Genomic DNA, 16864 nt, shown 5'->3' with positions numbered 1-16864 from the left:
CATTAGACAGTCTGTGTAGAGCTCCATAAATAAATCTGTTTGCCTCCTGCCAAAACAGGTAGTTGAGGACATTCTGTTCCAGGACCCTGCGGATTCGGACCTGGAAGGTCAGGAGTGTTCCTCCATGCCTTCCTGGATGTTGAACTCAGTCTTCCAGGAATTGGTCCTTCTATTGGGAGCTTTACAAATCTGTTTGCCTCCAGTCCAAAGAAATAACTTAAGACCCTCTATTACAGGACCTTGTGCACTCAGGTCAGGAAGAAGGATGCATTGTTTGTTTCTCTGGTCAGGAATGTTCCTCTGTGCCTTCACGTCTTTCTCCAATAACCACAGAAATTGGAAAGATTTAAACAGGCTCCCCAAAGATTATATTGGTGACCCCCTTTTGGCCCATGCACCCGTGGTTCTCCTTTCCTGTTGAAACCGTACAGGTGCAATGGCCACAACCTTCCTCAGGAGAATAAACTTACTCACATAGGGCAGAAACGCCAGATACATCCCAACCCTCAACTTCTACAGCAGACTGCCAGGATAACAGAATTTTAATTTGTTGTAGGACATGCAGTGAGCATTACAGCAGGCTAAGAAACCTGCTACTAGAAAACTGTATTTTGGAAAGCAGATGAGATTTTGTAGTTGGTGCCACTCTTAGAATTCGGACCCATTACATGCCCAGATGTTACTGGTTCTTCAAAATGTGTGCGAGAAGCTACCTGCTGGCCTTTCCTATTCTTCTATGAAGCTTCATCAGTTGGCCATTTCTGCTTGTTTGCCCTTGGATACCCCTTCTACATTATAATTTGTTAAACAATTTAAGAAATTTTGCATATACGCCCACCTCTTGAAGAGTGTGGCTTATTCCAGGGATTTTAATTTTGAGTTAGAGATGCATTGCCTCTTTTTAAACCTGCTCAGGAGGCAAAGTTCTTATCTTGGAAAACAATATTGTTGATTAGTCTGATTTCTGTCACAAGTCTATAAATTGTTAGCCATACTATCAAATTTTTCATATGGATAGGGCTTCCTTGAACTCTTCCTTTGTGCATTAAAAAAAAAAAAAAAGTAGTTTACGATGAACCAGGTCATCAATCTCCTGGTGTTCATTCCTGAGCCTATAACTCAGGGTGAAAGGATTCTCAACATTTTAGATGTTCATACTGAACAGAATCCATCCAGATTGCTGATCAGCTGTTTAATTCTTATGAAGGCAAGAAACAGGAAGCAGCAGCACCTAAACAGACCATTTTGAGATGACTGTCTAGATCCATTGCTTTGTTATTCCCACCACGGACACTACTTTTTCAGGCACGCTCTACTTGGGCATTAAGTACTTTTATGGCATTTTAGAATGGAGTGGACTCAAAGTATTTTAGAGACAATTATTAGAATTATTATTAGAGAAGTATTGACTTCCCATACTCTGGAACAAACTGCCTATGTATAACAAACAAAGCTCCTCATTAGCACTCAAGAAAAATCTTGATGATTGGATGGGAGATAAGAAATTCACCCCGGGATCACTTCTGTGGCTCCACCTGACAGGGGCACAGGAAAATAATTTTCTTGGGTGACAAAAGCCATGGTACCGTTTGGCTAGGCTTATATAGGCCCTAGGGCCAATAGCCTAGTACCTACCTATGAACTACTTCGTTAGTTCACATGTTTACCAAGCATTACAAACTGGAGCCCTACTTTAAAACCAGAGCAGGCTTTCCTGAGGCGGTAATTCAAGGGCTCAGAGATTCTACCTACCTTCCTCCTTCTGTGCTCTCAACTTTGGTAATCATCCCATATAAAACTGAGACTACTAAAGCAGTAATATAATGAAAAGCAAAGTACATTTGGTCACGTGTTCTTACCATAAGAAGAGGAGATCATTCTAGCAACAACCACCCCCCCCCAGATTTGCACTGCTTTTGACACAGATTTCTGTAGTTTCCTTTTTATTGGGAAAATAAAGCACTAAGGTTTGGCACTACAACTGCCCTTTATTTCCCAAGGCCTGACGTTGGCAGCAGCTAAAGCATGGGGACTGAGCTCTAAGAAGCTTTTATAGAGAAAGGCTGATGTGGGAGGGCCAATCATTGACAAGACATCTCAATACAGCTCAGGCTACTGCATCAGTGATCTGCTCTAACATTTTTATTTAAATTTTCAATTAACAGGAAAGTCCAACTAGGTAAATAACCCCTTTTCAGCAGAGACTTTGGGTGAAAAACTGCAGAACACATGATGTGTGTGATGTCCCCACTCTGGGCCAGTCATCAAGGAGCCTGAATCCTCATCACTGACACTGAGGGACACGCACTTGGAATACAAATGGATACACTCAGTTATTTCCAAATGCAGACCTCTCTGCATCAAGCGCAACTTCCCTTTAGAGTACAAAACGAACACACACAGTCTGGGATCTAGATTCCTCTACATCAGTCTCCCTCCAGGTCCCCAATAAAACTCCCCCACTGGTACAGTTGCTGGGTTAGGCCCTCAGAGTCTCCAAGCCATGACATCTAGCACCCTCTCTGTAAGCCCAGTGCTTGGTGACCCTGCTCCAAGTAGCTGCCATACACGAGGCAGGCACAGAGTTGCCTGTTGTGCCCCCTTCTCCCCAGAGTATGAGGTAGTTATCCCTGCCACCAGACACTCCACAATCAGCTACTGTAAGGCCCTTAAAGGGTGTCCAATTATACTGTGTAATATTAATACAAATGGTAGCAGTTGACCAAGATGGCTAGGCCTTCTGGAGGGGCCCACACACTGTCACCAAATAAATAAGCATTCTCAAAGGTTAAGTACTTTCCACACGGACCAGCCACAATAAAAATTTTAAATACATTTAATAACCAAGAAAAGAACATGAAAATACCGAATATACATTCACAGTAAAGCAGAGTTCAGATCACATGAAATACTGAAAAGAACACTAATGGAGAGACTCAGACAAATAAAAGTAAAAATATCTAAATTAAGCTTCACTATATTCCTGACTGAACCTAGGAGAATTACTATTCCCTAATAACTTACTTGATAAGAGCAAGGCACGATGAAATGTGTGAGCAGTCTTTCTAGTCAGGTCCCCCAAAACAGAATACTCCCTCCTCAGAGATTACTCCCTGTAAAACAGAAAATCCAAGATGGCTTGCAGAATGACCTCATCTGGTACCCTGACTCTGGGTTCTCACAGTAATTCCCTCTCAAGCCAAGACAGGAATTTAGAACGAACATCTTAAATGTTTATGGCAGTGCCTGGAGCTTCCCGTCATTTTACTGAGCTAATGTACAAATGCTTCTTCCAGACCTAAGATCTCCAAGTCCTATTCAGCACGGTGGGGTATCATTTTAATGGTGTAACAGCTCATTTACATTTCCCTTATTTTTCTTAAAATAAGCCAGACGGTTAACCTTTGGCAGTACCTCATATCTTCACAATATGTATACAGCACAAAATACGTTTACATACGAATTTAACAAAATAGTGTAAATAAGTGGAGATGCTTTGCAGCTTCTGAAGATGTGAACAAATAAACAGTCTGAGTTAACCTGAAATGGATGACACAGCTTACTGTGTTACAATATGATTAAACCTCATTTAAACTCACTGCTATGAAACAGTATGAAAGAAAAAAGTGAACTACTGTGATAGTAGAAGTAAATGATGAGGAAGAGTTTATAAGGAATATACTGCTTAGCAGAGAACGAAGAAGTGAATGTATAGATGAAAGGCAAGTATGGCTATAACACTGAAATGTAGTTCAAGTAGAGACACAAGAAAAGTGCACTTAAGGGTAGATGTAATCAGACATGAAAGAAGGGAAAAGTTACAGGGTTGACACGATATGGAAGTCTTACTAAGATGGGTTTAGCCGGGGGGATACACAGCCACTTGTCTATCAGGTAGAGCCTGAGCAGAGGTTTGAAAGGGGTGACATTCTATGTGACACTAACAGATAAAAGTAAAGCATTCCATAGTTTGGCAATACCACATGCATATAAGGAGTCTTATCTTGGGAATGAAGTAGTCTTTTGGTGGGTGTAGTTTACAACGTTGATTAGAACCAGACAGATTTCAGGCTTGTAAGTTAATTTGTGAACAAAGGTCATGTGGTAATTCTAGCCAATTTACTCAATGGCTAGACAATGAAACGTCCTGTAATGCAGGTTAACAGCAAATTTTGCAGTTTTGTTATACCATTGCTACTATTTAGACAGCAACATAAGGTCTGCAAGAACTGGAGCAACACACAGCAGGGATGGTAGTCAGAGTGCTGAGGCTGTGTGGTTTCCAGCTGCATCTGTGAAGAAAGCTTTCGCTCTGTATATTACTCCTAATTTTTGTGGATCTTTTTTGTTACTTGAGATATGTGTTGATAAATTTCATTTGGTCAACAATGACAACGCCAATTAATTTTGTGTGAACTACCAAATCAATTGTGGTATGGCTGCCAGATGTAATAGCAAAAAAAGGCTTTTTGGCTTGTTAGTTGTAAAGAATAATTATTTTGTTTTATGATTTAGAAATAACTGTGCGTTATGTAGCTAGGTAGAAGACAAAGATTGTCAAGTCAGTTATTGGAGTTTAGGAACAGTAGTCCAATGGAGTGTAGTTTATGCAGGAGCTTCTGATGGGGCACTGTGCCAAAGGTCTTGGATAAATCTACAAAACAGTGAAGACTACATTCCCTTCATTTCTACAAGTACTGAAGAAACTAAGCAGTGTGGTGGGCGGTACTGTGGTGTGGGCAGAAAGAGAGATGATTTTCCATTAAGTGTTGCTGAAGTGTGCGTGTATTCATTCTTCTAATACTTTGGATAATGAAGATAACATTGTCATTGGTTTAAGATTTGGTCCAAGATTTGAGAAGTCCGAGGGTCCGCGTTCGTGTAGGTGTAATGTATGATTTTTCTACAGCAGTGGAACCTTGCTTTTTGATACTGAATGACGGATTAGAATTGAGATGGAGTAAGCAATGGCTTCAGATGCTATTTTAAGGTATTCCCTTTGGGTATCCAAGGCAAGGGTTGTAGGCTTAAGTTTTAAATGTTCGATGACAAAGGTATGTACTGGCTGGAATGTAAAGAAAGTGCGATGGGCGTTAGTTTGCTGTGGGACTGTGCAACAAATTCCATGCATTTTTGGTTATAGACAAAACTATCTAGCGGAAAAAAAAATGTTGGACTGCTCTGGTATACTATCATTACAGTTTGATACGTCTGGGATTGGTTGTGTAGCTTAAATTGTCTTTCGGCTTTTCCCAGTTAGGAGTTGCCACAGCGGAACTCCAGTCCACTAACGATTGGCAGTGTATTTTTACAGTGTCAAATTGCCAGCCCAGCACCCAACTTTCAAAGAAGGCGCACCCACACATGCTCGCCAAGGCGCTCCAGCCAAGAATCAAACCAGAGAACCTCTTGCTGTGAGGTGCCAATGCTAACCACTACACCACCGCAGCCCCGGTTGTGTAGCATGTCCTGGGTTTAGTAGCTGGTTGATTAAGGACCAAAAGAATTTGGTATTATTTTTGTGTACGATTTGCTGTTCATCATAGTAGTTTTTGTTTTACTTTTAGTAATGCTGGATTGTGCCTGGATGTTAAAGGTGTTTAAATGCCTACAATTTTGTAATGGTTTTGTTTTTGCCAAGCCTTCCAGGCTTTGTCCCTCTAGAGCATAATTTTAGTGTTTCTTTGATAGTTATGGGGCAGGGCTGGCATTTACTCATTTTTGTTTTAAGGGGAGCTAAAGGACTCTAGGATGCTTAAGGTATTGTTGAAATAAAAAAAAAAACTGCATTATCTAGTACGAAAGTCCTAAGGGATTCACAGTTATATAGTCTCTGGGAGTTTAGAAAAGATTCAGTATGAAAGCTAGAGTTTTCTCACGGATTTACACTTGTGTTTTGAGGCTGGCTTTGTATTGCTGGACTGCATAAACAGAAATAGTGCCATGGGAAGTGATCTTGTTTTGAGAGGAAGTTAAAATGTAGTCTACGGTAGACTCTCTGCTAGTGATCCTATGGTACCTAGCAGCGGTTGTGATGAGCTAGGTGAAACTAAAAAAGGTGTATACCAGATGAACTGGTACAGTCAATGTTCAGATTTCCTATAGCATTATACTCTAGTATGAATTTTTAAAGAAGATCCAAGAAAGAATGTTTTCAACTCTACTGACTATTACCTGGGAGAAAATGATGGCCTAAAAATGACAATGTTTTACTTTCATTGCACCCAAGTAGTGTTACACAGAATTCAGCGTTGGAGAACCTTGGTATTTTATGAGAAAAAGTGGAGATATCAACCATTTAAAAAACAAAATGGCCACACCACACACTTTTTTTTTTTTTTTTTTTTATCAAGCTTATTTTAATCCAACAATGTGACATCCTAGAGGCAAAATCTCCGTTTTGTTTCAGGATGTAGCCAGGTTTCAGTGGCTACTAAGATGCCTGTGGGTTGCAGAATTATCCAAGCATGTACCTGGACATGTTCATTATAGAGATTTCTCAGATTAATTTAAAATAAGTGAAGACTATAGCAGTATGGGGGGGTCGAAGAGTCAACAAAATGGATTTCGTGTTGATGTAGACCAAGTAGGACCTTTGTTTGGTGTATGTTGCTGCACAGTTTTTAAACGTAAGGTTTCAGGGAGGCAAAAGTAAAGTGGTTTAGGATTGTTTTCACATCTAGGGTAGTTTTAATAAAGAAAGAGTGTGTGTTCCTTTAGGTATACACAAAAGTATAATATAGCTAGATTAGTACAAGTAAGGGGCTTAAGCATATTGTGTTTTTCAGTTAATAATTAACCAGGCATTTGCCAGAATGGCATTTGTAGTGGATAGTGTGTGGGCTAGAATACAGAGGATTACCATTATAGGTTCATAGGTAAGTACTAGGCTATCTGTCCATGGGCATTTATAAGCCTAGCCACAGAGTGATGGCTTTCGCCTCCCCATTAGATTAGTAACCTGGGCCTGTCAACAGGGCTCCTGAAGTGACACCAGGGTAGAACTTACGATTACCCATCCACTCATCAAGATTTCTCTTGAAGAGGGTCAGAGAGGAGCTCTGTCGAATATGGATTGGGATTCTATTCCAGAGTGAGGGGAGTCACTGGGACAGAAATCTATCCCTCCAGCATGTCTTGTTTATTGTTGTACATAGGTTCAAGTCGCTAGAACGAGTGGTTCTGAGGGATCTCATTTTCTTGAGGTGAAGCATATCCATTAGTTCAGGGTTTGACATGGCCCTATAGGTCAGGCATAGGTCACCTCTGAGCAGACAGTAAGCGACTGAGAAGAGCTGGAGCTTTTTTAGTCGTGCTTCATAGGGTAATTGTTTAAGGCCCTTAATCCTCTTAGTGAGGTACTTCTGTGGTCTTTCTAGCCGTTGCAGGTGTCTAGTGAGGTACATCCCAAATGGGGCATTGTACTCTATTATGGGCCTAATGAGTGAGGAGTAAAGAGGCACAATCACCTCCTTGGATCTGGATGAGAAACCCTTTGTGATCAGGTGTGCCACATAGAAGGATTTCCTGACCATTTTGGCTATGTGGTTATCAAAGGAGAGCATGCTAGCTACTTGGGTCCCCAGGTCCCCAATTACTTCTTCTGTACTTAGTGGATTCCCATCTATGCAGTAGTTTGTAGGTACTTTGTTTTTCCCCAAATGTGATTACTATGCATTTTTTGGCATTTAGCTTGAGGCCGTGACTTTGACACCAGGTGTTTGTCTCTGCAAGACCCTTTTGCAGGATGTCTGTGTCAGCTGGAGAGTCAATTATTGCACCCAATTTACAGTCATCTGCGAACTTGGTTAGCCACAGTCCCTCCGCTTTTGCCTGTACTTCGGAGAAATACATACCGAACAGGAGGGGTCCCAAGACTGAGCTGTGTGGGACTCCGCTTGTGACTGGTTTAGAGTCAGACATGGCGCCTGCCACTCTTACCGTGTGGGTTCTGTCAGAGCCAATTGGCAACCTATCTCGTGACATGGGGGTTGATATTTAAGCTGGTGCATTTGTCTATGATTCCTGAGTGTGGGATGGTGTTGAACACCTTAGCAAGGTCCAGATATGCTGTGTGGACCACCTTCCCTTCATCTATGGCCTTGGTGACCATTTCAAAGAAATCGGCCAAGTTCAGGAGGCAAGATCTGTCTTTAATATAGCAGAACTGGGTGGGGTCCAGTGTCTGGAGGTTCCCAATGTCCCTGTTAATGAGCTCCATGATAATGCGTTCCACGACTTTGCAGACCAAGCTAGTCAAGCTTATAGGGTGATAGTTCCCAGGGTCAGTTGTGGCACCACCTTTGTGGAGTGGTACGATTGTTGCTGTACGCCATTCTTTGGGTACATAGCCTGTAGAGAGGCTGAGTTTAAATAGTGATTTGAAGCTCGTGTAAGACACAACCTGGGATAGCATCTGGTCCCATTGATGCTGTGTTTTTGGCCTTTGCAAGGGCTGTCTTTACTTGTGTGTCTGAGATACCTGGAGCACCACATTCTTCTGGGATGGGTGCTAGCCCCTTTGGTGGAGGGGGGGGTGAAGTTTGCACTGAACTTCAGCCAGGATGTTGGCAAGGTCGGTTGGTTCAGTGTATTTATGGCCATTATACACTAGCTCGGAGCATATCTGAGAGTTTGCTCCTACACTCTTGACATGGTTAAAGAAGGCATTGTGGTTATCCTTAAAGTCATTGGCTATTTTTCTTTCGAAGTTGGCCTTGGATGATTTAATGAGGGAGCGCAGTTTTTTTACTGATGTTAATCAGAGATGCCTTCTTATTTTGGGATTTTGTTCCAACTTGCAGGAGTTTCCTCCTTCTGTTGTAAAATTTATTTATGGCCGGGGTCCACCAGACTGGCTTCCTCTTTGAGGAGTTGGTTTTGGTTTTACTTGGGATGGCTCGGTCCATGCATTTTTGAAGGTGTTCATAGAATGCACTTGTAAAGGATTCTGCCAATGGGTCATCATTTTCCATTTGATTGGGAGCTTTGAAACTTCCCACCTCGGTCTTGAGGAGTGTGAAGTTGGCTTTAGAGAAGTTTTTTACCTTGATTTCCTTGACTGGGGGGGGGGGGGGGGTCGGGATGTGAACATCCAGTGTGATTAGTTTGTGATCTGATCTTACCAATGACGAGTTTACCTCAGGTGTGGAACATAGGTTCCCCACCAGGTCCAGTATGTTGTCACCTCTTGTGGGAGTGGTGACCAGCTGTTCAAGGGCGTTTGAGTTTATAAACTCAAGAAAGCATTGGGCTAGGACGTTTGAGCTTGAGTAGTTTTCCCAGTCAATGTTTGGATAGCTGAAGTCACCCAGTAGCATGGTGTTGGGTAGAATCTTCATACTTTCTAATGTTCTCAGGAATGCTGCATGAGGGTCCTGAGACAAGGTGGGAGATCTGTAGCAAGCTATAAATTGAACAGTCAATTTACCCGCTGTCAATTGCACTTGGATGGTCTCCGATTCAGCGTGCTGTGCTACTAACCTAGAGGCGTGGGTGTTCTTGATGAATATGGACACACCCCCTCCTTTTGAGTGTCGGTCCTGGTTTTAGGACCTAAAGGTATGGTAGGAGTTATAGCCTGGTAGTGCTGGGGTGCTCTCTGGAGCCTTGAACCAGGTTTCTGTCACTGCACATACGTCGATTTCTTCCATACTAAGGAGAGCATTGAGTGTGTGCATTTTGAGGTTTAGACTTCTGGTGTTGAGCAGCATTACCCTCAGGTTTTTGTTTATTATTGTTATTTATAGGTTCATACTAGGCCATCTGCCCTAGGGCATTTATAAGCCTAGCCAGAGTATGTTTGGCTTTCGCCACCCATTTTAAATTAAATTTTGCTATGCCCTTTTTCGAGGTTAGTATACTGTGCCTCTGTCTAACAGTGACACAGAAGTGATACCCGGGGTACACCTACGATCTCCCATCCACTCATCAAGATTCCTCTTGAAGATGGTCAATGAGGGACTCTGCCTAACCTGGACTGGGATTTTATTCCAGAGTGAAGGGAGCCTCTGGGTTATGAATCTGTCCCTCCAGCACGTCCTATCTATTTCAGTGCTGAGGTTTAAGTCTCTCGAGCGTGTAGCTCGATGGGATTTGGATTTTTTGAGGTGCAGCATGTCCCTTAATTCCGGGTTGGACATGGCCTTATACGTCAGGCACAGGTCACCTCTGAGCAGGCGGTATGCCACTGAGTAGAGCTGGAGTTTCTTTAACCGGGCAGCATATGGCATCTGTTTGAGCCCTTTGATCCTCTTGGTGAGATACTTTTGGGGTCTTTCCAGTTGCTGCAGGTGTTTGGTAAGGTACATCCCAAAAGGGGCATTGTACTCAATTATGGGCCTGATGAGGGATGAGTAAAGAGGCACGATGACCTCCCCTAATCTAGATGCAAATCCCTTCATGATTAGGTGGGCTATATAAAATGTTTTTCTAACCACTTTGGCCACGTGGTTGTCAAATGAGAGATTGCTATCAACTTGGGTCCCCAGGTCCCTAATTACTTCTTCTGTACTTAATGGATTACCACCTATGTGGTAATTTGTGGGCACTTTGTTTTTGCCAAAGGGGATGACTATACACTTTTTGGCGTTTAGCTTGAGGCCATGGCTCTGGCACCAATTGTCTGTTTCTATGAGGTCCTTTTGGAGGATGCTTGTGTCGGCTGGAGAGTCGATTATGGCGCCCAGTTTGCAGTCATCTGCAAACTTGGTCAGCCACAGTCCTTCCGTGTTGGCCTGTACCTCCGAGAAATATATACCAAACAAGAGAGGTCCCAGGACTGAGCCTTGTGGGACGCCACTTGTAACTGGTTTGGAGTCTGACATGGCCCCAGCAATTCTAACCATGTGGGTTCTGTCCTTGAGCCAGTTTGCAACCCATCTAGTGACATAGGGGTTTATATTTAAGTTGGTGAGCTCATCTATAATGCCCGAGTGGGGTATTGTATCGAAGGCTTTTGCGAGGTCCAGATAGGCTGTGTGGACCACCTTCCCTTCGTCAATGGCCTTGGTGACTGTTTCAAAGAAGTCAACCAGGTTTAAGAGGCAGGATCTGCCCTTAAAGCTGAACTGGGTAGGATCCAGTGTCTGTAGGTCCCAAATATCTTTATTTATGAGGTCCATGATGACCTTTCCATAGCTTTGCAGACCAAGCTAGTCAGGCTTATGGGGCGATAGTTTCCAGGGTCCGTTGAGGCACCACCTTTGTGGAGAGGGACCACTGTTACTGTACGCCACTCTTTGGGTACATATCCTGTAGTAAGGCTGAGATTGAACAGTAGTTTTATGTTTGGGTTTAGCTCGTCTTGGAGTTCATGTAGGACGCAGCCTGAGACACCATCTGGTCCCATTGATGCGGTGTTTTTTTGCTTTGGAGAGGGCGGCTCCCACCTGAGCATCTGAGATGTCAGGGGGGCAGCACTCTGCTGGGATAGATATTTGCCCTTTTGGTGGTGGGGGGGGAGAAGTTTGCGCTGAACCTGTCAGCTAGGATGTTGGCAATGTCTGTGGGCTCGGTGTATTTTTTGTCATTTTGGTCTAATGCTGAGCATATCTGGGAATTCCCACGCAGGTTCCTAACACAACTAAAGAAAGCCTTGTGATTATCCTTAGTGTCCTGTGCAATTTTTCCCTCGAAGCTGGCCTTTGACGATTTTATGAGTGCCCTTAGTTTTTTGCTAATACTGATCAGAGATGCCTTCCCTTTTTGGGATTTTGCTCTATCATGTAGTAGCTTCCTCCTTCTATTGTATAGTTTGTTTATGGCTGGGGTCCACCAGACAGGTAGTCTGCCTTTGGAGGATTGGGTCTTGGTTTTATTTGGGATTGCATGATCCATGCATTCCTGAAGGTGTTCATAGAATGCATTTATAAAGGATTCTGTGGTCTGGGCCGTATTTTCCACAGGCCCGGGGGCTTTGAAGGATTCCACCTCGGTTTTGAGGAGTGTGAAATTTGCTTTAGAGAAGTTTTTCACTGTGGTTTTCTGGGCAGGGGTGGGGTCGGGATGTGAATATCCAGTGAGATCAGTTTATGGTCTGATCTTACCAGTGAGGATACACTTCTGGTCTGGAGCATAGAGTCCCCATGTTGGTGATGATCAGGTCCAGTATGTTTTCCCTCTTGTGGGAGTGGTAACAAGTTGTTCCATAGCATTTGAGTTTATGAATTCTAGGAACCTTTGGGCAAGGGTGTTGGAGCTAGAGTAATGCTCCCAGTCTATGTTTGGGTAGTTGAAGTCGCCCAATATAATGGTGTTCGGAGAGACCTTCATATTTTCCAGTGTTTTCAGGAAGGCCGAGTGGGGTTCCTGGGTTTGGGAGGGTGGTCTGTAGCAGGCTATAAACTGGAAGGCAGTTTTACCCACTGTTAGTTGCACATGCATAGTCTCTGATGCTTCGTGCTTTGCCACCAACCTGGAGGTGTGGGTATCTTTGATGAATATCGATACTCCCCCTCCTTTTGTGGTTCGGTCCAAGTTTTGGGGCCGAAAAGCATGGTATGAGGTATAACCTGGTAGTGCTGGGGTGCTCTCGGGAGTCCTGAACCAGGTTTCTGTTACTGCACAGATATCGATGTTCTCCATGCTAAGAAGAGTTTTGAGTGCGTGCATCTTGAGGTTTAGACTTCTGGCGTTGAGTAGCATTACTCAGTTTCTTATCCCTTGTGATACCTATGGAGGTGGGTTTGTCTTTTGAGCCTTGCCTAAAAAAGGCACTATGGGGGTAGCAACAGCCTTTGCCAATATCCGAAAGCCCAGCGGTGACAGGTGCAAGCCGTCCCTAGCAAAGCATCGTGGCTTGTCGTGCATATCATCCCAAGCCGACAGGCATTGGTGAGGGTAAGATGCTACTCAAGGTCAGGGTCATACCAGCCTGGGCTACATGCTCAGAGAGCTCTTCTAGGTCTCATGTAGTCCAGGGAGGTACGTCTCAGGTCATTCACACCAGCATGGACAATGACTGGAGTAATATTTGTACTTGCCTTGGAGTGACCTGAGTGCTTGTGTTATGTGGCGGATCCTAGCGCCAGACAGGCTGCTCACCGTGACCTTCTCCTTGTTCAGCCTGGTGAGCGGGACGTCAGTGTGCCTGACGATAGAGTCACCTATTACAAGTGTATCAGGTGTGTTGTTTAGCCTTAAGGGCTGTGACACTGGCTTTGTGAGATGTGTTGCACGTGTTTTGTTTTGGGGTAGCGGTTGCTTGGGTGTCTGCTTTGGAGGTCTCTGCTGCTTAGGCAGATCTTTATTTAGAGCCTCCGAGTATGTTTTTGTGTGATTATGTGTTTGGTTTGCTGTCGTGGTAGGTCTATGTGAGACTGGAATTGTAGTGAGTGTGGTTTCCTTCTCCTCCTGACTGGTTATGCCAGTACTGAGTTGAGAGAGCTTAGCCTCCAGTTTGGCTATATGGTCGCATCTCTCATGTGTTGGAATTTGTTGGGAGGAGGAGAGGGTTGTCTGTGTACATGAGGCAGTTGTAACATTGCCTCAAGATTCCCATATTCACCAGCTGGACCAGAGAGTAGATGAACAACTGACCTTTGGACATGCTAGAATAATATTGGGAATTCCTTTATAATTGAAAACAAGGGCCAATGGGGAGTGAGGGTGGTGTAGTGCTTTTAATTTTTAGTGCTGACTTATAATTGCTTTAGTGAGCAAGTGCCAGGTAACAAGTGCAATGTGTTACAGGTAACTTAAATGCAAAAACGACAAACAGTAACTTTCTTTCAAGCGAAGCAAGGAAATAAGTACAGTAAGCAATGCAGATATCACTAGGGATCCACAGAAGCGCTGAGAAGCCGCGTTTTAGGTGGAATTAACGTTCCAGGGAAATAAGCATACAAACAAAGCTAGATTCAGCAGGCCTGGATCTAGTCTATGCTACAGCAGGCCTGGATCTAGTCTATGCTACAGCAAACAAGGTGTACCAATTTCAGTTAAGAAGCAATTCAGATATGCATGCACTATAAGCCTTCAACCAGAAATTCCCAGCTCAGAAGGGCAGAGTCCAGCCTCTCCTGCCACAAGAGTGCAGACCACGAACCCTCTTAATGTAAAATAACTGGCCTGAAAGCCCAAGTGCTTAAACCAGAATTAATACACTTTTAGAATAACAGACACTGAGCCCTCAATCAGCAGTTCCCAACTTAGAAGGATGTAAGCTACCTGTTCTGCCACTACAGTGCAGACCACAAACCCTCTCAATGTAAAACAACTGGTCTGAAGCCCAAGTGTTTAAACTACAAGGCTTAGAATGAGTTACACCAAGCAGTAATAAATACAATTGAGAACTTTTAAGATGACGCAAAAACACAAGTACAGTAAAAGCAGATGAATTTTTTTTTTTTTATGGAGGCGGGTTTGTCTTTTGAGCCTTGCCTAAAAAAAGGCAGTATTGGGGCGGCAAGAGTCTCTGCCAGTATTCGAAAGCCCATGGGCGACAGGTGCAAGCAGTCTCTGGCGAAGCAACGTGGCTTGTCAAGCATGTCTTCCCAGGCTGACAAGTACTGGATCCCCTTTGAATGACACCAGTAGTTTAACCAATTGTTGAAACTGATTTCTTCGTACGCTGGCATCATTTTGAGTGAGGGCAGGATGCTACTCAGAGTCATACCAGTCTGGGCTACATGGTCAGAGAGCTCCTCCATGTCTCTTTTCATGTAGTCCAGGGAGGTACGTCTCAGGTCATTTACGCCATGTACAATGACAGAGTCATATTTGTACTTGTTGTGGAGTGACCCGAGTGCATGTGTTGTGGCGGATTCTGGCACCCGACAGGCAGCTTACGGTAACCTTCTCCTTGTTCAGTCTAGTGAGTGGGACGTCTGTGTGCCTGATGATAGAATCACCGATTACTAGTGTGTTAGGTGTGTTATTTAACCTTAGGGGCTGTTTTTTGCTTGGCACACTAACGTTGTGATGTATGTGTTACCTGGTTTCTGTTGTGGGGTGGGGGTTTGCTTGGGTGTATGCTTAGGCAGGTTCTTATTTAGAGCCTCAGGAGTATGTTTTTGCATGTTTCTGAGAGTTGTTTTCTGGTGCAGCTATGGCTGGTTTATGCGAGTCTGGTAATGTGGTGCTAGTGTTACCCTTCTCCTTGTAACTGGTTGATCCAGTCGTGGGTTGAGAGAGCTTAGCCTCCAGTTTTGGCTGTGTAGCTGCATCTCTCACATATGTTTGCGTTGGTTGGGAGGAGGAAGGGGTTGTCTGTGTACATGAGGCAATTGTAACATTGCCTCAAGATGCCCAGATTCACCAGCTGGACCGGAGAGCACACCTGAAGCTGTCCCTTGAACATGCCTGACTATATGGTTGGGACTGTATCGTTGATTGGATAAGTAAAGAGCCTTATACTTCCTGAGTATAGGGATGAAGTGCAAGCTCTAAGCTAGTGCTAGTTTTAATAAGTACCGGTCTTAAATTGCCTTATTTCTAGTGCTGGGTTGAATGGTAAGAACACCTAACCAAACTATATTTGACATTTGTTTACCAGGGTGGTCTGACTGGGTTTAGAGAACCAGTTTTCAGCAGAGGCCCAGGGAGAAAAAGCTCTGCATAAAGTACAATACAAATACAGTATAATCCAATACAGTCCAGATGACATTAGAAATATTACACAAAAATTAGTTGAAGAACAAACTGTTAAATGTTACAATATATACTACGCATCTAGACAATTCTATAGCTAAATCATTATAAATAATAGTCACGATTTTCTGCTTGAGATTATGCTTCTACAGGCAATGCCACAGTCTTTATTCGTGGGAATTTTATTTTGATTTTTTTTTCACTAACATCAAAAAAGTAGCAAGTTTACCATACCGCGTAAGATAAAACTAATCTAAAACCACACCTTCTAAAGTTTCTCTTCAAATAAACCACTTACTAGAAATTAACTAGATGCCAAGTGCCAACAACAATGTAAATGGAAAGTAAACAATCACGACAATTTGATCCTAAAAAGAACAAACACCAAATTCTCCTACGGAATATCATGCAATGCACTCCCAAAGAGAATACTACCATAAGCCAGATCCCTTACCATTAGGGTTACCACCTGTCCCACTTTGCGAGGGACAGTCCCTCTTTGGGCAGTTGTGTCCTGACAAAAATTGTAAAAATGGCAAATGTCCTGAGATTTTAGGACAAAATGATTTCTTATATTTTGTGTAATAGTTGCATAAAACAGTTATTCTGTATCTAAAATACCTAGATGTCATAAGAAACAGAATAAGCAACTAAAATGCTACAAGAATAAGCTTTCATTTAGGCAAAAAAGTTAAGTTCTAACCTTTGTACTGACCGTGGGTATGTGTCGGCCTGTAAAATCTGATGTTTGTACAAAAAATGTCCCACTTTGGCCATTTGAAGAGGTGGCAACCCTACTTACCATATGTCAATTAGAAAACAAATTCTAGTCTCAAAACACATCTACAACTGAAGAACACACCGAGTACAGAAATAAAATAATTTAAAAGTTAAAAAATGTCTCTGGGCCTGTGAATTATGTTGAGCACATCATTTCCCACTCACCTCGGGATACGAGCATCTCTCCGGATCACTTGCCCCGAGCACCGCACAAGCGTCACTTTCCAACTGTTCATTTTCCTCCAAAACATCTACTAGAGAGAGAACAGTGTTATCTGAATAACTATCTTCGCAAGAGGGCTTTAAACTGTCTTTATTTACCGCCATGACCAAAATACAAAGGATTAGTTCCGGAGCAAACGATAGCCCTTACACCCTACCGTACAAGGAAGTCGCTAAGCAACCGGCTTTGGTTAAACCTTAGTGTTATCACTTAAACGACCCGGGTGAACTTTTTCAAAACGACCTTTAACGTTTCCGTTAGTCTTGAGGT

At 43.2% G+C, this 16864-nt stretch overlaps 1 protein-coding gene across 1 annotated transcript in view; it reads right to left on the bottom strand.

Moving 5' to 3' along the window:
* Window positions 1–16858, bottom strand: part of UBR7 (ubiquitin protein ligase E3 component n-recognin 7) — a 410797-nt gene extending 393939 nt beyond the window's left edge. Inside the window, exon 1 of the mRNA XM_044073691.1 lies at window positions 16537–16858. Coding sequence (XP_043929626.1) covers window positions 16537–16698 — 162 coding nt within the window. The 5' untranslated portion in view covers window positions 16699–16858. The remainder of the gene's footprint in view (window positions 1–16536) is intronic.
* Between the last annotated feature and the right edge of the window lie 6 nt (window positions 16859–16864).

The sequence above is a fragment of the Protopterus annectens genome, chromosome 6.part0 (genome assembly GCF_019279795.1).
Source record: "Protopterus annectens isolate FY-2018-M chromosome 6.part0, PAN1.0, whole genome shotgun sequence".
Classification (NCBI taxonomy): Eukaryota; Metazoa; Chordata; order Ceratodontiformes; family Protopteridae; genus Protopterus; species Protopterus annectens.
Note: the sequence above shows the minus strand (reverse complement) of the source record. Positions and strands in the feature narration are given on the sequence as shown.